General features: G+C 32.9%; 2 protein-coding genes across 3 annotated transcripts in view; one reads left to right on the top strand and one right to left on the bottom strand.

Annotated features, from left to right (window-relative positions):
- LOC132951457 (mucin-17-like) overlaps window positions 1–12,341 on the top strand; it is a 67,343-nt gene extending 55,002 nt beyond the window's left edge. Inside the window, exons 5-12 of one of the 2 annotated variants that reach the window (XM_061023280.1) lie at window positions 705–908; window positions 986–1,107; window positions 1,199–1,346; window positions 1,454–1,732; window positions 1,840–7,839; window positions 7,966–10,108; window positions 10,676–11,035; window positions 11,473–12,341. In XM_061023280.1, the coding sequence (XP_060879263.1) occupies window positions 705–908; window positions 986–1,107; window positions 1,199–1,346; window positions 1,454–1,732; window positions 1,840–7,839; window positions 7,966–10,108; window positions 10,676–11,035; window positions 11,473–11,575 (9,359 nt within the window). In that variant the 3' untranslated portion in view covers window positions 11,576–12,341. Of the gene's footprint in view, window positions 1–704; window positions 909–967; window positions 1,108–1,198; window positions 1,347–1,453; window positions 1,733–1,839; window positions 7,840–7,965; window positions 10,109–10,675; window positions 11,036–11,472 lie in introns of both variants that reach the window. The other variant, XM_061023279.1, reaches the window with a different exon arrangement.
- A 3,436-nt stretch (window positions 12,342–15,777) lies between these two features.
- LOC132950280 (mitochondrial Rho GTPase) lies at window positions 15,778–19,275 on the bottom strand. Its single transcript, XM_061021639.1, has 14 exons — window positions 19,100–19,275; window positions 18,767–19,026; window positions 18,483–18,694; window positions 18,327–18,377; window positions 18,158–18,259; window positions 18,056–18,097; window positions 17,825–17,993; window positions 17,541–17,661; window positions 17,290–17,479; window positions 17,089–17,221; window positions 16,880–17,013; window positions 16,621–16,821; window positions 16,372–16,565; window positions 15,778–16,276 (listed from the first exon to the last, which is right to left on the bottom strand). Exons 2-14 carry the CDS (start codon window positions 18,969–18,971, stop codon window positions 16,120–16,122), a joined length of 1,911 nt encoding a protein of 636 aa, XP_060877622.1. The 5' UTR covers window positions 18,972–19,026; window positions 19,100–19,275; the 3' UTR covers window positions 15,778–16,119.
- Window positions 19,276–24,760: the final 5,485 nt, after the last annotated feature.

Genomic DNA, 24,760 nt, shown 5'->3' with positions numbered 1-24,760 from the left:
TTCTTCACTGACGGTTCAATATTTAAAACTACTTCAAGAAAAAATTTTATTTTATTAGTGTGTTACATCATAGGTTTTTTAATTTTTCGTAGTTCTATTACGTTTGATACGCACTATACAGACAATTTATTATTTTACATCAAAGTTTATGGAGGCAACATCGCAATTTGTAATACGAAATGATATATTTTAAATATATTAAAATAAGAAAGTTTAATATACTCAGAAGAAGGCTGATCGGTTATGCAAAACACCTACACCGGTGTCAACGATAATACGTTGCTGCGTTTTTTCAAACATTTGTTCAAAATAAAAATATATAGACAGATTCTTTTATTTAATAAAAGTACAGTATGTGTAAACTCAAAATTCAAGTGCAATTCTATCAATACATTGACCACCTACAAATAATTTTTTTAATAACAGTAATTGTAAATGGTTTTACGTTGATTTGGATACATGCAGAATAATAAGATACAATGTAAATAGTTAATAATTTATAGTTATTACTTATTATACGAGTATCTATAAAGTATAAATAGTAATAATTCATATATAACTGTATCTCGTATTGGACAACGTTTTTCAAGAAACGTATACACATAGTTTTAATTAAATCTTGAATAAGCTTTTATTATATTTAACAATAGGTACAACACACATGTGCACAACTTTATCGATTATAACATGTTTTTTCCGTCTAGACCCAAATGGCTGTTACTATAACTATCAACACTACGAAGAAGGTGACCGCATAGTAACCAACGAACCATGTTTAAACTGTACTTGCCACAATCGAATGCTGATGTGCTACCTGAGAGTGTGTCCGTTTTCAAAAGCAATTGGACAAGACTGCACGGTACAGAAATCACCGGATCAATGTTGTCCTACCATATCTTGCCCGGAAGGTATGTTATTAAATATAAAAATAAAACTCTGTAAATTCGTACATCAATAAGCCACCCAGTTGGTTCGGATGTTACAGTGCCAGTACACCTGTTGACCAGTTCAACTACGCCGACACCGACGACAACAACTGAAATTGGATGGCACGACAACTACGGGTGCATGATGGACGAAAACGAATTCTTTCCTGATGGGGCACAGGTGAGTCTGGAAACGATCATCGTTTCGTTGTCACGTCCTATCAAAAAAATCTGATTATAATATATTTGCCTTTATCCACGTTTGTATATAGGTTCCTCCCAATCCAAAAAAACCTTGTGAACTTTGTTACTGTATCAGAAACCGAACAGCTTGCATCATGCAAGAGTGTACGTTGCATGTGGAAGGCTGTCGACCGGTATACCATGAAGGCGTTTGCTGTCCTGTTCGATACGATTGTGGTGAGTTATTAGTAGTACTTAAGAAACTCACTTTATAGTATACTATATACATCTCACACTATGTTGCCTTAACAGTAATATTAATCGTATCTCAAACGTTTGTATAGATTATGAAAGTGAAAAATCTACTACGTCGACACCACAAATCACTGGTGGACTAGTCTTTTCCACTACTTCCGCGCCGTTCGATTGCCGAGTTAACGAGGAAACTTACCGAGACGGAGAGTCTATTGCTATGGTCTCAGAAAAACCTTGCGAACATTGCTATTGTATGAGAGGTGATATTGTGTGTGCAGTTCAAGACTGCGGTGAACCACTCAGAGGAAAAGACTGCACACCAGAAACACCACCAGCTGGTCAATGTTGCCCAACTTCGTATCAATGTGGTATGTGATACATATATATTTATTTACAATATTTGTACGTTTAAAAAAAAATGTTCAGAAAAATCTCAGTGTATTAACCTTGAGCGTGTTTTATTATTATTTTACAGCAAATGAAACGAACAGTTCATATGACACATCGACACTACAACCAATGTCGCTAAGTGATTCAGACGAAAACGAAGCAGAAAAATTCCCATTAAATGAAGATGTATACAATAAACTGGGAGAGAACCAACCTTCAAGTGAACAAGACGACGGGAATGATGTGGAGTCTGATGATACTACAGCAGCTTCTCCAGCCAATCATAATGCAGCAGGGGAAACAAATATATTACCAAATAGTGATGGTGCAAATAAATTAAACGAAGCAAACAAGCAAGAAACTGCGAGTGCTGCACCAAATTTAATAAATCAGGAAAACTCTGTTGGTACAGAATCTGGACAAGCTAATTTTGATAGTACCGACAAACCCGATGAGCCAACATCAATCGACGAAACACGACCGATAAAGTTACCATCATCTGATCCTTCATCAAATGAAAACGATATTCCTTCTACTACTCAAACGGTTTCCAATAAAAATGATGACGTTAAGGTTGACCAAGAAAATAATAGTAACGAAATCCCAGATAATGACTCAATTCAAGACGGTATTACGTCCAATTTACCAGTTGCATCGACGGAAAATTCTGTAGAAAGCGGAACACAGAGTTATAATGTCCAAGATAAACCTCAAGAAGATATAACTACTGAAAATATTGCTGCATTCGAAAAAGAGCCAATTACATCAAATGATAATGAACAAACACCAGAAAAACAATCGGACACTAAACCACAAACTGAAACAGCATCCAATGAAAATGAAAATCCTCCTAAAATAGAAAATCAAGACAGTGCTCATTCAGAAATTGTATCCCCAACGGAAATCCCTAAAGTAGTAAACGAACCCACTGAACAAAATAAACCAATAACGGACAGTACATTGGGAGCTGAAAATCAACCAGAATCTGATAAGACACCACTAGAACAAATAAATCAAGACAGTCCTCAGCTAGAGAACGTATCTCCAACCGATGTCCCTAAAGTAGAAAATGATCCTACTGAACAAAATAACCCAGTTGTGGACAGTACTTCGGGAGCTGAAAACCAACCAGAATCAGATAACACAGTTGTAGAACAAAATAACCCGGATAGCCCTCAGTCAGAGAATGCATCTCCAACTGAAATTCCAAAGGTAGTAAACGAACCTACTGAACAAAACAAACCAGCCGTAGACAGTAGTACAAGTGCTGAAAACCAACCGCAATCTGAAAAGACACCAGCAGAACAAATAAATCAAGATAGTCCTCAGTTAGAAAATGTATCTCCAACTGATGTCCCTAAAGTTGAAAACGAACCGACTGAACAAAATAAACCAATAGAGGACAGTACTTCAGGAAATGAATACCAACCAGAATCTGATAAGACACCAGCAGAAAAAATAAATCAAGACAGTCCCCAGTCAGAGAATGTATCTCCAACTGAAATTCCCAAGGTAGTAAACGAACCCACTGAACACAATAAACCAGTAGTGGACGGTACTTCAGGAGGACAAAATCAACCGGAAACGGATAAGACATCAGAAGAACAAATAAATCAAGACAGTCCTCAGTTGGAGAACATATCTCCAACCGATGTCCCAAAAGTTGAAAACAAACCGACTGAACAAAATAAACCAGCTGTGGACAGTACTTCGGGAGCTTCAAACCAACCAGAATCTGATAACACAGCAGTAGAACAAAATAACCAGGATGGCCCCCAGTCAGAGAATTTATCATCAACTGAAATTCCAAAGGTAGTGAACGAAGCCAACGAACAAAATAAACCAGTTGTGGACAGTTCTTCGGGAGCTGAAAACCAACCAGAATCTGATAACACAACTGTAGAGCAAAATAACCCGGATAGCCCTCAGTCAGAGAATTCATCTCCAACTGAAATTCCAAAAGTAATAAACGAACCTACTGAACAAAACAAACCATCCGTGGACAGTAGTACAAGTTCTGAAAACCAACAAGAATCTAATAAGACACCAGCAGAACAAATAAATCAAGACGGTCCTCAGTCAGAGAACGTATCTCCAACTGATGTCCCTAAAGTTGAAAACGAACCTACTGAACAAAACAAACCATCCGTGGACAGTAGTACAAGTGCTGAAAACCAACAAGAATCTGATAAGATATCAGCAGAACAAATAAATCAAGACAGTCCTCAGTCAGAGAACGTATCTCCAACTGATGTCCCTAAAGTTGAAAACGTACCAACTGAACAAAATACACCAGTTGTGGACAATACTTCAGGAGCTTCAAACCAACCAGAATCAGATAACACAGTTGTAGAACAAAATAACCCGGATAGCCCTCAGTCAGAGAATTTATCACCAACTGAAATTCCAAAGGTAGTGAACGAACCTACCGAACAAAACAAACCAGTAGTGGATAGTAGTATGGGCACTGAAAACCAACCAGAATCTGATAACACAGCTGTAGAACAAAATAACCCGGATAGCCCTCAGTCAGAGAATTTATCACCAACTGAAATTCCAAAGGTAGTAAACGAACCTACTGAACAAATAAAACCAGCAGTGGACAGTACTTCGGGAGCTGAAAACCAATCAGAATCTGATAACACAGCTGTAGAACAAAATAACCCGGATAGCCCTCAGTCAGAGAATTCGTCTCCAACTGAAATTCCAAAGGTAGTAAACGAACCTACTGAACAAAACAAACCAGCCGTGGACAGTAGTACAAGTGCTGAAAACCAACCAGAAACTGATAAGACACCAGCAGAACAAATAAATCAAGACAGTCCTCAGTCAGAGAACGTATCTCCAACTGATATCCCTAAAGTTGAAAACGTACCGACTGAACAAAATACACCAGTTGTGGACAATACTTCGGGAGCTTCAAACCAACCAGAATCTGATAACACAGCTGTAGAACAAAATAACCCGGATAGCTCTCAGTCAGAGAATTCATCTCCAACTGAAATTCCAAAGGAAGTAAACGAACCTACTGAACAAAACAAACCAGCTGTGGACAGTAGTACAAGTGCTGAAAACCAACAAGAATCTGATAAGACACCAGCAGAACAAATAAATCAAGACAGTCCTCAGTCAGAGAGCGTATCTCCAACTGAAATTCCAAAGGTAGTAAACGAACCTACTGAACAGAACAAACCAGTCGTGGACAGTAGTACAAGTGCTGAAAACCAACAAGAATCTGATAAGACATCAGCAGAACAAATAAATCAAGACAGTCCTCAGTCAGAGAACGTATCTCCAACTGATGTCCCTAAAGTTGAAAACGTACCAACTGAACAAAATACACCAGTTGTGGACAATACTTCGGGAGCTTCAAACCAACCAGAATCTGATAACACAGCTGTAGAACAAAATAACCCGGATAGCCCTCAGTCAGAGAATTTATCACCAACTGAAATTCCAAAGGTAGTGAACGAACCTACCGAACAAAACAAACCAGTAGTGGATAGTAGTATGGGCACTGAAAACCAACCAGAATCTGATAAAATACCAGTAGAACAAATAAATCAAGATAGTCTTGAGACAGAGAATGTATCTCCAACTGAAATTCCCAAGGTAGTAAACGAACCTACTGAACAAAACAAACCAGTAATGGACAGTACTTCAGGGCAACAAAATCCATCGGAATCTGATAAGACAACAGTAGAACAAATAAATCTAGATAGTCCTCAGTCAGAGAACGTATCTCCAACAGATGTCCCTAAAGTAGAAAATGAACCCATCGAGCAAAATAAACCAGCAGTGGACAGTACATCAGGAGGACAAAATCAACCAGAATCAGATAAAACCCCTGTAGAACAAAATAATCAAGGTAGTCCACAATCCGAAAATACATATTCAACTGAAATTCCATCCAAACCTTATAATAAACAACCTGAAAATATAGTACCAGAAAATAGTCATATTCAACCAGATTCACCAGTGGCTTCAGAAAATGATGCTGCAACCGAACAGCCAAACGAAGATAATAATATATTTATCGTGTCACCAACATCACCACCACTGTTCTCAGATAATCAAGTTAAAGGTGAAGAGCCTACTTCAATATCCAATGAAAACAATACCAGTGATAAATATTCGTCGACAGAAAAGAATGAAGACAAGACTGTTGAAGTCCTAAATCCATCAGCTGATGACAAACTATCGTTTACTGATACCACCGACAAAGCCAACATATTACCAGCAAGTCACACTGAAACAGTAACAGAAGGCCAAAACTTGGTACCACAAGTAAATGATGAAAATAATGAAAATGCAATAAACATTAAGCCAGTGGATAACAAAGTTAACAGTGATATAGTAACAGAAAGTCCGGTTAATTCTAATGAAAATGTACCTGTCGTTGCTGAACATAACGATAACAAATTAGGATCGAACAACCCGGTGAGTTTGGAACCAGCTGTTACGCCAATTACTGGAATAAACTATGATGTAAACACGGAAGTAATAAATCACGATGTATCGGCAAATGATCCTTCGTCCCATGAAAATCAACCAGTTGACGAACAATCAGGAGAAGAGGACGAAAGCCCTCCTAATGCAGATTCGGTAGACCACCAAATCACACTTCAAACTGAAACTCCAACTGAATTGGATGCGTCGACAAATAAATATCTATCGTCTGCTGATGAACACGCAAATGACGTTACCACTTATTCACCACAACTGCAAATAGCTGATAATAATATTCCTGTACAACCTCAAGCTATTAATCCTAGTGAACCAATAACGACACAAGACGAAACAAAAACACCAAACGACTTGTCGTCAAACGGTTCACCCGATCAATCTTCCAATAGTTATGTACCAACTGAAATAAATGGAGTACAAAATTCTGAAGCACCAACTGAATCACCTGTATTGTATGATAGTAATGGTGAACAATCTATTTCCACGCAAGCCCCAGCACAAAACAATGAATATGAAAACGTCACTCCTCACGAACAATCACAAGACGAGAATGTTAACGAGATTGTAGATCAAACAGCAGTGTACCCAGATTCTCCCTCAGATGATAAAAATAATTTGGTTACGAGCACTGCACCAAATCTTAATAATGTTGACAATGTTACTCCTTCTTCGGATAAAATAGAAATTGGTTTAAATTCACAAATATCCGATGAAAAACCAATTAAAGATACAATTGGAGACGTTTCAGTCGGAAGCGCAACTATTCAAACGATATCAGGAAGTGAAGATAATGCAGACAATTTAATGACGACAAATAGCTATGCTGATGTAGTGCCATCTACAGATACACCTACAAGTCATATTGTTGAAAACGGTTCACCAGTAAATCCATCGAATGTTGTTGAAACGAATGTAAACAATGATCGACCTGAAAATGTTGTACCACAGCTAAGCTCTAATGAAGCATCAACTCAGTACAGCGCGGGTGATGAGTCAACGAATAGCCCTATTCAAGAATCTCCGAATATGAATATTATCAATGATGTGGAGGCGAGTACCAATGTACCATATAAGCTAGAAGGTCCTAATGAAATAAATCAAGATTCAAATACTGAGTCTGAATTATATGCAACTCAGTCACCTACAGAAAATAATATACTAAACGCCAATCCGATTGTTGATGGAAAACCGTCCGAAAGTCCACAGAATGCTGATAAGCCATTCGTATCGAAAACGCCCGATTACGTTATAGATATAACAACATCAGGTTATAGTGAATCATCGAATGTCCCGGAATCCATCATAACGAACGAACCAGTTGATTCTGTAAATGAAGTAACCACATCTAATGTTGATAAAAATAGTGATGTAGTAACAGAACAATACGAAAACGTACAACCAGGAGTACCAGGAGAGGGGAGCTGTTTGATAGATTTTGTGACTTATGCACACAAAGCTGAAGTTCCAAAATCTAACCCGTGTCATGAAAAATGCGAGTGCTTAAATAGTATAGTCACGTGTACTTCTGTAAACTGCCCACCTGCACCACCACAACATAGAAATTGTATACCTTTACACCCAGGAAACGAATCGTGGTGTTGCCCAACATATATGTGTGGTAAGTAATTATATAAAAATTAATGGTGTTTAAATAGATAAATTTTTTTTTACTTATTTTGAGTACTTATCTGAATGATACGATGTAGTTATAAATAAAATGTATCTTATCATTTTTATTTTACAGAAGGAGGCATAGAAGGAATGTTGTTTGACAGTCATAATCAACTTGGCTCTCCTCAATTAATATCCACTGTGGTATTAGAAGATAAGCCTGGTGAAGTAAATGATGAAAAGACGCATAGTGATGAAGATATTTCAAGCACGTCTAATCCTCAAACTTCACAAGAATACAACACTTTAGCACCATCACAATTGGATTTGAACTCTAATATAAATTCTGAAGATAGTGTCGGTGTGACCGAAGTTTCAGCAAATACTGAAGTCCCATATAAACCTATTGAAGATGTTGTATCTACAGATGGTGAAAGCGATGCACCAGTAACTGCTGTTAACCTTGAAACAATAGATAACACAAAACCTGTAAGTAGTGATCCGTCATTGGAAAATGAAAAACCAGCCGATAGTGATAAACCGGAAGAAAACAATAAACCAACTGTAAGTGATCAACTAACAGAAAATAATAAACCAACTGAAATTAATCAAGCAATTGAAAACCAAAAACCAATCGAAAATTCTGAAGCTGATTCTACAACGACTTTTTACGTAACCGATGACCAATCAATAACGAACAAACCAGAAACAATAAATAATATCGAAGAACAGAATTTATTAGTCAACACGGTCAACGAATCCCAAGACCAAGTACCATCAACCCAAGTGCCAGAGAACTATGAACCTTCAGTAACAAATGTAATTCCTGCTAGTGATCAAAATCAGCCAGAACAAAACTCTGAATCCGATGTATCGATTTCTGTCACTACATACAAGCCCAGTGGTTCTGTTTTAGATCAGCAACAAGTGGATACTGATAACAAAGCTAGCGAAGGGGTCAATAATCCACCAATCAATGAAGATTCCAACCAAAAACCCGCCAATGAAGTTATGGATTTGCCCGTGAATGAAGTTAATCCAGTAGAAGTAGGAACTCAAATGCCCACGGTTGTAGCAGACGAAAAACCTATGGTTTCCGATAATAACGTTGGTGGTTTGAGACCAACAAGTATCGACGACATAATTTCGTCGGTTTACTTAGTCAAGGACGCGGTTAAAAACTCGTTAGAAACTTCATCAAAACCTACTGAAACCTTAGACCAACAGCCTGGATTATTCGAAGACGACAATCAACCAACAATCGTGCCGGATAATACTCCACAGTATCAATACGATAACGAATCTCCGACCACTACAAGCAGTGTAAATGGTGCGCCAGAATCACAACAAACAGATGCAGTAAACGAAATTTCACCAGAAATTCCAACAGCTACGACGGAATCAAACATTTCGCCATCGTCCGAAAACGTTGCGGATGGAGTGGCGGGAGCTACCCAAATTCCAAACATTTTGCCACAGTCCGAAGTAAATTCCGCCGACCAAGAGGTATCGACCGATTTACCATCCAACCGTCCTGGAGTTGAAACGGTAGTCGACGATAATAAAACTCCGTTAGAATCTCCGACTACGCAACGATTGCCGAGTTCCGGTGAGCAAGACTTGACGAACGACAACGGACCGGAAACTCCTAGCGATCCAATTCTGCCACATGGTCAAAACGCCGCCGAACCAAATACCAATTCACCAACACCGGAATTACCTGTGGTGGTCGACGACAACAAGACGCCCGAGAACAGTTCACCGTCGTCCGAACAACATGAGGTGCATGTGGACGATACAGCGGTAGTAGACAAGCCAGTCGCGGAAGGGAAACCAGATGACGTGAATAGTCAGAATACGCCTGATTCAGATGTGCCAGCGGAAGTCCCGTCACAAGTAGCGGTGACCGGTCGGCCAGAAGCCAGTACTCCAGACAACAATGATAATAGGTTCAGCGATCCGAGTAGCTCATCTTTCCGTCCTCCTGTCCAAGGAGGAAACGTCAACAACCACTACAATGGACATCCTCGACCGGAAACCAGTGGTGCTGTGCACATACCTCTTGACACGGAAACACCTGCATTCAACCCTTCCACAAACGCTCCTCTTGCGACTTACCCTAAGAAGCCTTCGTACACGCCAATCCCTCAATCGACATGGACTCAAAAACCATTCCACCAAGAGTCTACATCCGAAGCGACTTTACAACCAGATCAAGGTTTCCCGGACGAGTACGAAGATGAAAACGAAGCATCTTACGGGTCAGGCACATGCAGGTGAGTGATGAATTTTGATTTCCTTATTATTGGATTTGGGTTAGCGGAATATTTGAGAATCACCATTTAATGACGTGTCATATGATATGAACGTTTTTACTGTGAATAAAATACATCATTGCATAGTGTCGGGTTTAGAAGGAGCGTTTATAATTTATTATAATCATTATTTAAACCTCACTTTTTACTATACTAACTTAAATTTTCAAACCATTATTTTTTCTAGTTTATATAGATACCATTAATTTATTAGTATTTAATTATTTCTACTTTCTGAGACAGTTCCATCTTAATTTTTGTTGTTGTTCGTTGACATTTTGTTAGTAATTACTTTTCTTTGTTAATTTTTTTGTTTAAATATTTGATAAGTCCTATAAAATCAATTCTTGGTATCAACATCTGACGTTTATAAGATAGAGAATATGGTAAAAAGAAATAAATATTAGGGTGTGAAAATTATCCTGAATGCGTTTTCAAATTAAGCGCACTGATTGGTATTGACTTTTAAACGAGCTACAATATATTTATAATATATACTAATGACATTTAAAAAAATTATTGTAACAGATATGGTGGCAAGATATACGTGTCTGCCCAGCAAGTGCCCAGGGACGATCCATGTGATTTCTGTTTCTGTTTCCGAGGTGATATAATTTGCCTGCAACAGAGCTGCCCGCCGCCCATATTCGGGTGTTACCAAGAGAACATACAAGGTTTCTGCTGTCCACGTTACGAGTGTCCGGTGGCCCAAGCCACGTCCGTCAACGTGACCACGTCTACCACTTCAACCACGACCGTAGTGCCACCACATTTCTTCGCCAACGCCTACCGAGGGGCGGCCAGGCGTACCGGATGTCTTATCCACGGACACGCTTACCGAGTGGGCGAAGACGTGGGAATCGCTTCTGGTCCTTGTCTCGAGTGCATGTGAGTACCTATATCTAAATACAGACAGGTCAACTTGTTTTCACCGTCTCGGCGTGTGCTAAAGTTTATTGAAGTTTTCTTCTAAATAATATAATAATACCTATGTAACTGTTAGCAGACAGGTCTAAATAAATGTTCAAAAATATTAAATACTATTTCTTCTCGTTCTGAAAAAATTATTATTAACTACCAATATCTTTTTGCCTTAGAAAGTTTCAAAAACTATGCTTTTAAATATTTTTAAAAAAAAGTATACATATAGGTACTAGGTACCTCTATGTATTATTAAGTCATGAAATAAATATCAATGGCCATAATATTATAAACTTCAGTTTATATTTATGAAATTATTGTCGAGAAAACTTAAAATCAAAATAATATTAGACTACTTACTCGTTGGTGTGAATATACTATAACTATGATTTTCGGTATTGCAGATGCGGTGCCGATGGCAAGATGAAATGCGATCCTAAGCCTTGCAGTCCAGAGCCTTTGCTCAGAAAAATGATGGCCGAAGCGATCGACCAAAAGAGGAGGTGAATAAGAAGAAAATAAACGTTCAACGACATAGTGCCAAATACCACAGTTAACGAGCAACGAGAACCAAAAGTAGACGACCGTCAATTTTTTTTATTTTACCTTTTTTACTTTTTTTCTCATTATTAACCACATCGAGCGAAATGTCCACTTTCGCGGCATTACGTTGCTCAATACATAAATACCATCATTATTACGACGAAAAAAACAAAAGACAAACATGGTATGCCATCGTGAAAACATTGGAGACTGGTTCTAATGAGTATTTTATATTTATTACTTTTAGTTTATTAAAAAAAAAAATAGGTTAGTTATTTATTGTAGTAAGACACTTTTAGAAACAACGTTAATTGTTTACATCAATTTTTTTTCCAAGCGATTTTATACAACTGAATTAAATTTAATTTAACGATACGATTAGAAATTTAGAAAACATAACTACGTATATATATATATAGGTAATATAAATAATAATATAATTGCATGCGTAACAGTAAGCGATACACGCCACATTGCTACAAAAAATTACATTTTTATACAACTTTTATACTCTTTTTTTGTATTTAAAAATCTAACCGTCCAGACACAATAAATACCGAATTTTTTTCTAAAATTTATTTTATATCGTATATAATACCCATCGCATCGCTGCCATTCACTCGTATTTTTTTAAGAACTATGTACGAAATTATCCACCCAATTATATTATATTTCGTTTTAACCAAGCCCAATCCAGTGCTCATGCTTTCCAAGATGAAATGCAACGAAATTTTTTATTATTATTATTATTATTATTGTTATTGTAACGTCGGATTTTTATCTGAGTAGTTTAACAGGCAGAAGTCAATATATCTACTCAACTGTACTGTGTGCATGCATCACAAAAATATTTTGAAAACTATAAATAATTTTGAAAAACTTCAAGTTTACGAATGCTTTGCACAAACACGAAGCAATTTTGTTTTCGAAATTACTTCTGCCTCTCGAACACACAGATAAACATGCTGCACGGATAACATGTAAATATTATAAATTGTTCATAAGTTTAGATAATATAAATTATTATACTTATAAGATAAGTATATGATTAACAATTAATATTATAACTAGGCCAAAAAAATTGTCTACTTAATATAATTAATGAATGTATTTCAAATAATGTTTTGCCAATAAACTAGGTACCTACCTATATAATATTATGTGAGCAAATATATTATCATGTTTAGATCATATTATTATATACATTTTTTTTAAAAATTATTATTTACTAGGTACTGTTTAAATTTAATAATGTACTTTTATACATAGCATATTGTGTGTTTTATTGTGAATAATTTTTTTTACTGACATTTTTGTGATACAAGATTATAATATTAATATTACCTACAAAATGTATTATTTTCTTTAAAAAAAAAATATATTTCTAACGCCTTATACTTTGTTTAAATGATAATGTACCTACTGCTGCAGCAAGTCGCAACTGATATATTAGAGAAAATCTTATTATAATTTTAACTTATAAACGTCATTCTACATTAATTTGTCTCGTTTGTGATTGGCCTAATTCGTGTATATATAAGGGCATACGGCATTCATTTAGACATACCTAAATGTGGTCTCAAATTAAAATTTTTAAGTTTATGGCCTTAGGGGTAGGTATATCAGTGTCATTCGATTAGACGCTTTCCGCGTTCATCCGCCAGCCGGTCTTGCTAACGGGCAGGCATGAATAATAATTGTTATTATTGTAAAGTTCAGGCGACATGTAGTTTGCTACCACAACGACCACCACCATCAATAGCCAATCCGATATAATATGATATAATATTACTAATAATTGGCGGCAATCAGTTATTTAAGTCAAAACATACCAATATTTTGTCCATTTATACTGATCGACTTCGTAATGCGATAATACATTTGAAAACTGATTTGAATTTGTCATTATGTCGACTTGAGATCAATCTGTCCACTTTTCCCAATTGCAACCCCCCAATTCTTATAAATTTGGTTTGAATATTTTACAATTTAGGAGATTTCAAACGTCGATTATTCGGTATTAAAATCAGAATTTTAAAATGTGGACTGATCGATCTCGAGTAGACATTATTGCGAATTCAGATTAGTTTTCTGGAATATTACAGCATTATTAGGTCGATCTGGACATAAAATACATTTACGATTGAACATAAATTGTTTATCGTTCACGCGAGTAACGTTGAGGCTATGACTCGTACATATACACCTATAATACATGTACGGGTGCGCTTAGGTATTTCTTTTACACTAGTCACACACACTAATGATCACTTACTACGAGCAATACATACGATACATGCAATCTGAAAATTGCCTCTATTTAACTCCTTAAAAACTGTCCACCACCAAACCTTAGCGTTGAGGGTATTGCGAACTGACAATTATTTCAATCAAAATGTACCAATATTTTGTCAATCATACCGATGAACATGAACCTGATAGACTTCTGAAAACTGATTTTAATTCTTTAACATGTCTACTTAAGATCGAGCCACTTTTAGATTCTGAGTGGAGCGATGAATGTATTTTGATTTACAATGATGTGTTTTTTAAAATTTTTTTTATTATTTGTGTCTGTCATCACCTTTTAGGACAGTAAATGCTTAGATTTTCTTCAACAGCACTTTTTCTTATAGGAAAGAGAATCTAATTGATACTTTGGGGGGTCAAAAGGAAAAATTTCCCAGCAGTTTTCTAAAGCATCGGGAATAACAAAAGAATAATTGAGGAAAAACTGGAAATTTTACGTAAAATAGGTTTTTGACAAAATAGATTTTGGTTTTTACTTTTTATTGTAACTTTAAAAAAAATTACCTTCGATAAAAGAAATTTTGATTGAATGGTTATATTAGCATTTTCTATACAACGTAACATTTACAAAATATTTTGACTTGTTTGAGCTGTTTACAGACATTTTCAGTTTCCAATTTTTTTGTATAAATGTCAATAAAATTGTATTTGTTGGGTAAAAAAGCTTGAAAATATAATACAAGTCTTAATATATTGTTACAAAGGCACATTTTGAAAAATATAAAAACAATTTTTTTTATAAGCATTTAAAGTTTGAATTTGGACAAAATACGTAAAAATCACGAAAATGTACAAATTATTTTGAATTAAAAATTCATAAAAATGTTTCTTTTTTAATCTAAGATTTTAAAATTTAATACAATATTCCCCATAAGTTTTTCTACTTTTATCAATAACAAAAAATGTCTACCAGGAGGTCAAATTCGATTTTTATAAGCGTTTGAAGTTCAAATTTTCTCCGTCTCCACTCAGAATCATTTTTTGTATACAATGATATCATTATATCATTGAATTCAAATTTAACACTATCCATTACAGTGACCAACTTGTAGCCTACTGTAGTGCAGCAGAAGTGCAGAACCACACCCTCAAGCCAACTTTTTTTTTCTTGGTTAATTTGAAAAAATACTAGGTATTTTTACAGTTAACCCCCAAACTAAAAACTAGATTAAATTTCTACTAGAAACCACCACAAAAATAGAATTTCAAACATTTTTACCACCCCAAAAAGTGACGACAGACAGAAAAAAACACACACATCATTATAAAATCAATACAGTTTTCAATTCGCTAAGAATTTATAATGTTAGCATATTGTACTATAATAGGAATAATATTTAACTTAAAACGACTAATTTTTTTTTCATTTTGAACCAACTCATTATTTTATGACAATATTACGTTAGATTTGTTAATTTTATTACATTAAAAGCAACTAGCTTATATGAAAAAAAAAATAATACTTGCAAAATCCAGTGATTGACCATATCAGATTGTGGTAATTCAGTAACCAGAACATAATATTGACAATTATAGTACATAAAATAATACATGTTCAGTTGTACTACTAAAAGAATAATTTTGTGGTTTCTTATGATTTGATAACAATCAAGTTGTTATATGTTTAATGTTGCTACCTAAATTATTATTAAAATAATATTTTATTTTATTTTCAATCAATATATATAACTCATCCTAGTTGATATTAATAAAGTAATAACTATTAAAACATAATTATATATAATATTTATGAACAAAATTGAAAATTGTTTTATGTATAATAAAATGGATAAAAATGAGTTGGATGAGGGCATGTAGTACTACAATATTGTAAACAAAAAATGAAATAAAGATAATGACATTATAATCATATTCTATTTAAAAACAATCAAAATCTAATTAATAAAACATATAAGCTTGTATAAGGTAATCATAATAATAGGTTAACGTTTCTACACATGGAAATATTATAATCTTTTAAATATTTATGAAGTCAAAACATTGGTATCTGATGATACCCAAATGTATACATAAATATTTATCGATATTTGATTTTCATAATAAATACAATCAATACAAATATAACACTATGTAGTAGTAATTCGATAATTTAAAAAAATAGAAGAAAGATCAAAATATTGTTGTTTGGAATAAAATAAATCTAAAAACAACAACATTATTGTACTAGTTTACAGGTCTTAACTCAGCAGATCCTTTTTCGATTTCACTAGACATTTACCAACCAAAACGCCACACAGAGCTACCATGGCCACACCAATGCCTGTTTTCCAGATGAATAAAATTGATTCTCGTAAACTTGGTATAATACTAGACTGATTTGGACTGTATTTATGTCTGAAAATAATAAAAATTCAATAACACTTTAATATTGAACCCTTCCAAAGCTAGTAAATATTCTAATTCAAAAGTATAATTATAATATTACTTACGGAAGGGACGCCATTGTCGCTAAATTTGAGTACAGTTTTTTTCCTTCATTGGAATTTATAAATATGTACGGTGATGATAATCTGTTTTGTTTGCAAAATTGATCTGGTTGTAATATGTAGTCTTGTTTCATTAAGGGCCTACCTTTGTCATTTGCTACAATCAGAACTGGAATGTTTCTGCTCTGATAATATTTCTGCCAATAAAAATTATGGTTAAATTATGCAAACAGATTTATTAATTAAACTTACCAAATATACATGTGCGCTATATTCAAATGAACAACTCTGCGAAGAATCGAATACTAGACATACCACATCACATTTAATGTCTTTTTTAGTCAAATGATTTTCACTAATTGGCTTAATTTCTTTTAGAACCAAATATTTGTCTTGGCCATACACTTGAACACGATTAACTGATGTTATATCCTCAGCGTCTTCAAAGCAATTCTAAAATATTTTCAAAAAAATCATATTTGTCTACATCAAACATAATATTTTAATTTACATCAATTTTTGCAGTTTTGACATGTCTTTTACATATTGTTGACTTGCCACTCCCCTTGCTTCCGATCACGTGGCAAATATATACAGATCGCTGAGACTGTTTCTTCTGTAAATCAATTTGCTTACTCCTAGTAACTGCAAAAAAATCAAAAATAATAATAATTAATTAATTTAGCTTCATGTTGTATTTAATTTGTATTTATATCTCACCTTGAATTCCTGATAGTTGGTTTTCTGGTTTCATGCTATAACCTAGCATGGCTAGGTATGCTAATGTAGTATCGGCTTCAACCAGCGTACAGTAAGACCAAAAAGACAGCCATCCTTGTGAAGTAATCCATCCCTAATGGAATTATATTAAAATTATATTAATAAAAAAGTAAATGGTTGAATTTTAAAAATATTAATTACTTTATGATTTGTATTATATATGCATTTTCTTAAAAGTTGTGGGTCTTCTGTGCACATAGAAAATAATGATTTCAACTCAACTGGGCTCAAGCAGTCATCTTTATCTTTATCATGTGTCTCAAATAAGTGTGACAAAAAGTGTTCACCTTTGTGAGATAACTCTATGGTACAATATTTATCAATTTTTAAACTACAAAACAAATATGGTATTAACATAATTATATGAATGTGGTTGAATATGTGTAGTATACTTAGGATGAAGATAGCTGTATGAAAAATTTAAATCGTCATTGTACCCAAATTTTCTTATTACAGTCCAAGTAGTTTGTGATTTTCCTTTTAATATAAACAACATGTGCAGGAACAAAAACCCTAGATTTTTTTAAATTGTTAAATTATAAAGTATTAGTAAAATATAATAATATTTTCATGAAAACCTGTTAGATATTTTTAAAATTATCTTATACAATAAATAAATTATGTATTATACTTTTATCCAATATTTATATTGATACTTATTATATTTATCAAATACCTTCTAGAGTGACACAGTTTGATGGTGAAATCCCACGTTCACAATTCATGTTAATAATAGTTTTGATGCCATTCAGTTGTTGTAAAGGCAAATGACAATCAAAACAATGTCGCTGGAAATTATTTAGTTCTTCGTCATTAAGCAGTCCATCATTATCTACGTCGCAGATCTATAACACATTGCTTTAAATAAGAAATATTCAACAATTTTATAATGATATTTCTGGTTTACTTTGAATATACGACATAGAGCTCTTTTACACTTTTCAGTAAGCTGAAACAATAATATATATAATATATTAACAAATATTTACTTAGTTAATTAACAATTTACAATTTTATCCTCAACAGAATATAATGGAGCTGTGGGATGTAGAATTGCTGTCTGGGCATAACAGAACATTTCACTTATATTCATCAACATTTTTGCTGAACACTAAAATACACATACAGGATTAAATTTAAATAAATTTAAAACAACTCATACAACTTATAATATTTACTTGAACATAGGTTTCTATTTCAGGATATTCATATAAAACATCTTCGACAAGCTTTAAAATAAAAATAAATAAATAAAATAAATGCATAGGTCTATAATAAAGTTAATATAATAACTAATAAGGTAGAATATTTCTCACGAATAATTATAAACTTACATGCATTGAAATGCTATTGATGAGATCGCTTTTATTTCCCACCAATATAACAGGGTGAAATATATCACTGTTTAGCTGACAGTCCCTTAATAATGGCATCCATTTATCTTTAATGTTTTGTCGGCTAGAATCGTCCACCACAGAAAATACCAGGCAAATGACATCTGCATTCCGTATCTGTTCACATAATTCTTCATTATCTTGTTCATTCTCTAAAATTATATGTCCAAAACATTAGCCATAATATTATATAAGTGATCTTTATAAATGAAATGAACACCTACCGTGGTAATCGATAATATCTGTAGGCACCAATTCAGGGGTAACTTCAGCAGGAATCGTTATTGTTTCAGCCCTCCCGGGCACTTCATCCAAAAATTCTTCATTGACCAGGGACAATATGATCGATGTCTTACCAACGTCCCTGTCGCCGACTAATAAAATACGTACCGATCGTCCGGCTTGTTTTGGTCCCATTTCGGAAGACATATTTAACTGAACATCGATCGTTGAACAGTGTATTTACACACTTGCACAGATTAAACTATGAGATAAAAAAATCGTTAATCGGTGGTTTTAACAGATACAATAAAAGTTATTTTTATTAAGTAGCTCACTCAATATTTAGAACATTTTATTCTCGTACGATGATGGTGTTCTTTCGATAATTAAATCTATGAGACAATAATAACTGGTAGAAACATAGAAGAAATTCTAAAACATTGTTTCTACATCATTTTTCTATCCTGTCTGTTGTTTCGGTCATTCGCCATTCGGTAATGGGTGATCGAAAGACGAAAACAGTAATCAGTAATATTCAGTATTTCGTACTGATAACGGAACACTGATAAAACTACAGATAATAATCATGTTTGAAGAAGGATAAAACTTTTCGGAACAAAAATTCCCGTTTTTCCCGGTGCTTTTGAAAACTACTGGGAATTTTTACTTTTAACCCCCCAAAGTACCAACTAGATTCAGATCAGAAAAGATACTGTTGAAGAAAATCTAAGCATTTTTACTGTCCTAAAAGGCGATGACAGACACAAAAAAAAAACACACACCATTGTAAAATCGTTCCACTCAGAATCTAAAATTATAGAATAATATTAAATATACATTAATATATATAATTCCTCATACTTATATTATTATTTCATTTTTATAACACCTGGTCTTTTCAAAATATTTCTAAAATTGAGTTATTCTCTAGGCACAGTTTTTAGAACCTAGAGACATTAATATTATGATTTTAGAATGTTTAGTATTTAAAGGACCATTATTACATTTTTAATTTTCCTGCTTATGATATTTCTAGGTTGATATTAATATCCAAAGTGTATATACAGACTATTCAAATTTAAATTAAATCATGCAATAAACTCATTGAAATATCGAAAGAGAGAGTACAATACTCTAATAGCACTATTACATAAAATTTTGACAACATTCAATAATACGGTTCACAATTTGTCGACAAGAAATATTTGAAAAGACTGTAAGCATATACAATGTATGGTACATTTGTACGTACCTACTTAAGATTTGATACTCACTTAGTTAAATTCTCACTAAATTAAAAACTGTCAAAATGAGAAATTTTTTAAACCTACATGAGAAAATTCTATATTTATATTTATATTATTTTTTTATATTCTATTTCAAAAGTATCTAAATTAAGTTAATTTTTGTCCGAAGAATAATGCAAATTTTTGAATGGGTTTTTGCTTTGATGTATCATTTTAATTTTCGTCGGTAATTTTCTTGAGCGTATAGAAAAACTATCTAATAAACCATATTATGTGTCTGGAATTTTTTATTTTTGCAAATTAACACATTTTAACTGTACTTTCAGTTTCTATATTTTATAATAGATCAATAACCTATAGTCCATATAGGTTACCTAAATTACATTTTTTAAATTTAAATCCTGGTAGTCGAGTTTTGGAAAATACATAGGTAGGTAACTTATAATTCATATTGTAATTTAATCACCAAAGAAATATAACATCCCTAACTCTGTGTCTAGGAGCACAGGCAGGGTAATGCATTAGAAGAATAGAATGTCTATAAACTTGTGGACTAGTTTGTATATGGTTAAATTTGGCATGCGAACAACAACTGAAATAGAAAACCAGAATAGGTACCTACTCCGTACTCGTACATTGTAGATCACAAAGATTTTTGTAAAAGAACATACGATTTATCAATAAACCGTATAGGTAGGTATATCATCTATGGCAATCGTCAATTGTTGACATTTCTAATAAACAATTCTAATAATTTCAGTGAACAAAAAAAGTAATAAGCCATCAATATAGACAGACAGTTCGTTAAGCCGTATACTTTATATGTACGTTTTAACACAAACTCGCACATTCCGTTATGATTAGGTTATTTTCATAAAATATTTAGATACTTTCAAATGTTTAGTTCGGAGTGAGATGCAGATGGATGAAGAATGAAGATAGCTGTTTCTTCTGCGGCGACAACTCTAGCTAGGTTTCATCGGAAAAGTTGATTTTTACGCGTAAGTTCATTTTCATATTATTAATAATCTGAGCGCACGCTAGTGCGCCAGGCCAAGTTCCCAGCAATGCCAGTGTATCTTTAGACGAACCAATTCACCCAGTTTTTCTAACCAATATATCTCTGTTTCCTCTTAAGATAAACTTTTGAAATTTCAAAAACAGATTAATCTAGAGTAGCTTAGGACGCCGTAAGAAAATGAGCCCTTAATTTTAAAAATGGGAGGATTTCAAAAATTGCAATATTGTTACTGACTCACTGACTCACTCATCATCAAAATTATAAGAAACTTCCCGTATAGGTAGAAACGTGAAATTTGGCACAAAGGTAGGTTTTACAGTGTAACTAAAGGGAAAAATCTAAAATTTTTTTTTTTCAAAATTAATGTCGCTTTAGAGAGTGTATTTCTAAACGTATGAAGTGGCGCGCTTATAGCACGCATAAACGTTAATTGTTTGTAGTTAACTTGTATATATATTTATAAGACATAATAATTTATTTTATTCAAATACAAAATATAATTTTAATAATATTCGTCGGTGTGCGAACGATAATTTTACGTGATAACGTCATAAGAAAACATTGATGAAAAATTGCATACTCTTATGAATTGAATGGAATTATTCTCACTGAATTATCATTATTTTATATAATACAAAGAAGTTACCGAAATAGCCACGACCATATCGTAATCGCGATGCATCGTGTTTGTGTGGTTTGTCAGATGTTGGCAACTCAACATTCTAGTGTGGTCAAGCATAGTACGTGGCCCTCTCCAGGGTGACAAGCCTCCAGGGAGTTCACTTAATTAATTTTGATCCCTGTCAGGTAAAAGCCAAGGATAGTGCCATTGTTGAATATAACCGTCTAAGAACTTTGTATAGGCCAGACTTAAGAGGATGTCACTAATTCACTATGTCAGCGCACTATTGGTTTTCTCTCTCTGGCCCACGCGCAACATAGACAAAACGCATTTGTGCGGAACCGTTTTTTCTATGTTTTTAAGTAATCTTAGAGTAAAATCACCCATTATAAAAAGATAGAGAATAATATTTTTGAGAGGCTTAGCCCCCCAAAAGCCCACCAAGCCCCCCCCCCCCAAACCTTCTTGCAAACATAACAATTTCATAGTTTCATTTCATGTGTTATATTCTTAAAAAACAAGAAATATAACACATAATAATTTTTTATACTATACATTTGTTTGTATAATATTTTACATAATATTTTATACGAAAATTAATTATAAGTTGGAACACTCCGAACACTGTCCTATAGTGATTTGTTTTATCGTCCGTCGAATGAAACAAAATATATAAAATTATATCAAATTATTGGTCAATCATATGATGGGGCCAGTGTTATGGCTAGAAAATTTAATGGTGTACAAGCTAAAATCCAAAACAAATATTCTTGCGCAGTTTATTTACTCATTGTATGGGCGTATGGCCCACCGTGTTAATTTGGTTGTTGTCGATATGTGCAAATTTGTGAAAGTAAGTGTAAAAGAAGTATTGTAAAATTTAGTAAAATAGAATTATAATTTAATATGTTACATATTTTTAATTATTATTTAAGGAAACTAAATGTCTATTCAATACATTAGATAGTTTATATGTTCATTTTTCTTATCCCACAAAAAATCAACGAATCATCGACATGCAAAAAAAGTTGGGGCTCAAAATTAAAACAATTGGTAGAATGAGCGATATTGTTGCTAGAAATTGCATAAATAAAATCAACAACGATTTTAACATTGACGATTTGAAAACAACAATAAAAAAAGAAATTTTTCCAAATATTTACAAAATGTTACAAGTAGCACTTACTTTACCAGTCAGCTCTGCAACATGTCAGCGATCTTTTTCGGCTATGCGAAGAATAAAGACGTGGGTAAGAACTTCTATGCATCAAGAACGCTTTACAAACCTTTCTATTCTTCACATAGAGAAGGATGTAACAAAAAATACCTATTGATATTGAATGTATTTTAAACGAATTTCCAAATCCTCAAGGATGATGGTTTTAAAATAAAGCATTTATTGTAATAAGATATATTCAACAAGACTGTTATTTTATAGTATTTTTTTTCCTTAAATAGTACCTATACTATATTATTATATATGTTATAAAATATTTATATTATTAAATTTCAAGTATAAAAAAAAAATAATTGGACAATAATTTTATATTTCTGTTCAGTTGTTCAGTAAAATTTATGAGAAAAATCGTAGCCCCCCCAACTTTTTCAATGGATTTCCGCCTATGTACGTAGGTAGCTTTTTGCATATAATATACGCCTGGTATCACGTTATGTTTGCGCGAAGTAGTTAAAACAATATAATATTATTAATCTTTATATTTCATATAGGTACCTACATAAATACGGTCTAAATAAAGTCTTAATTAATAATTATTATATTAACAAATAAATACAAATAATAGATATTTTAATAGCTTTTGAACTTATAATACCTGTAAAAATTAACTGCGTTTTTAATAATCTTATAGATTTTTTGGTTACAGTATGAACTATTTGTGAGAATTCTTGTTTTAAATATTCAATCCTTAGCAATAAAAGTTGAACATTTTATAAATTTTTAACTACTTAAGTAGTTTGTAAATTTTCAATTTCATAAATTTGTTAAAAATCGTGCCGATGGATTTTTATTGTGTCTCAACTGCTATTATAACTACTTATGATGAAACTTGTATCACGTTTTCATATAATAGGTAAACAAAGACATTTTTGTATGAATAACTGACTACAAAATATTTTGCAAATTGTCAAGATTATGATGAATTTTGAAGAAATTTGAAATTTAAATGCATATAAAAAAACCGTGCCTATGTATTTCTTATATTTTTTAATTGCTATTATATCAACTTACGAGGAACTTTGTATTATGTTTAAGCTTTTTGACTCAACGAATACAATTTTATTGATATTTATAGAATACAGAGCTAAAAACATTTCATAATTCAAATGTCTATAAATCATTGTATACGAAAAACGATTCTAAGTAGAAACAATTTTTCAGTCTAGGATATTGTATAATATATTTATATTGATATTATTAAATATTAATACCGTAGCCGGTTAAGTTGAATTATTATTATTTGTTTATTATCATATTTGTATATGATAAGATATTTTAGACGTTTGAACTTTCAATTATTATTCAATAATATTTTTAAAATAGGCATAACACGAACTAAAATTGTTCTTCTTCGTTTAAATATCTAATTTCGTCCAATTTGAGTATAAAATAACTTTGTTTAAGAAAAATTGTGTTTTAAATTTTTTGGTTAGAGAATAACCTACTTACGTGGAACTTTGTTTTCAATTCCAAACCTTAGCTATAAAAGTTGAAAAATCATTTTTTAATTTTCAATTTCATAAATTGTTCCTATCTATTTTTAAAATTTTCAACTGCTATTGTAATAATATATCAGGAGCCTTGTATTAAATATTCATGCTTTTTGACCCAACAACTAAAATCTTATTGACAATTATAGAAAAAAAAACTAAAAAAAATGGAAACTGAAAATGCCCACAAACAGCTAAAATTAGTCAAAATATTTTGGTGGTGTACAGAAAATGCTTATATAAACATTCAAGGAAAATTGCATGTACCTATCTACGGTAATTTGTCCTAGAGTTATACCAAAAACGATTTTGTTAAAAACCAATTTTGCGTAAAATTTATACTTTGGCTGCAATTGGTAATTTCACTCAATGCTAATTG

This window comes from Metopolophium dirhodum, chromosome 8 (assembly GCF_019925205.1).
Source record: "Metopolophium dirhodum isolate CAU chromosome 8, ASM1992520v1, whole genome shotgun sequence".
NCBI classification, from domain to species: domain Eukaryota; kingdom Metazoa; phylum Arthropoda; class Insecta; order Hemiptera; family Aphididae; genus Metopolophium; species Metopolophium dirhodum.
This window is presented reverse-complemented; position numbering and strand designations above follow the sequence as displayed.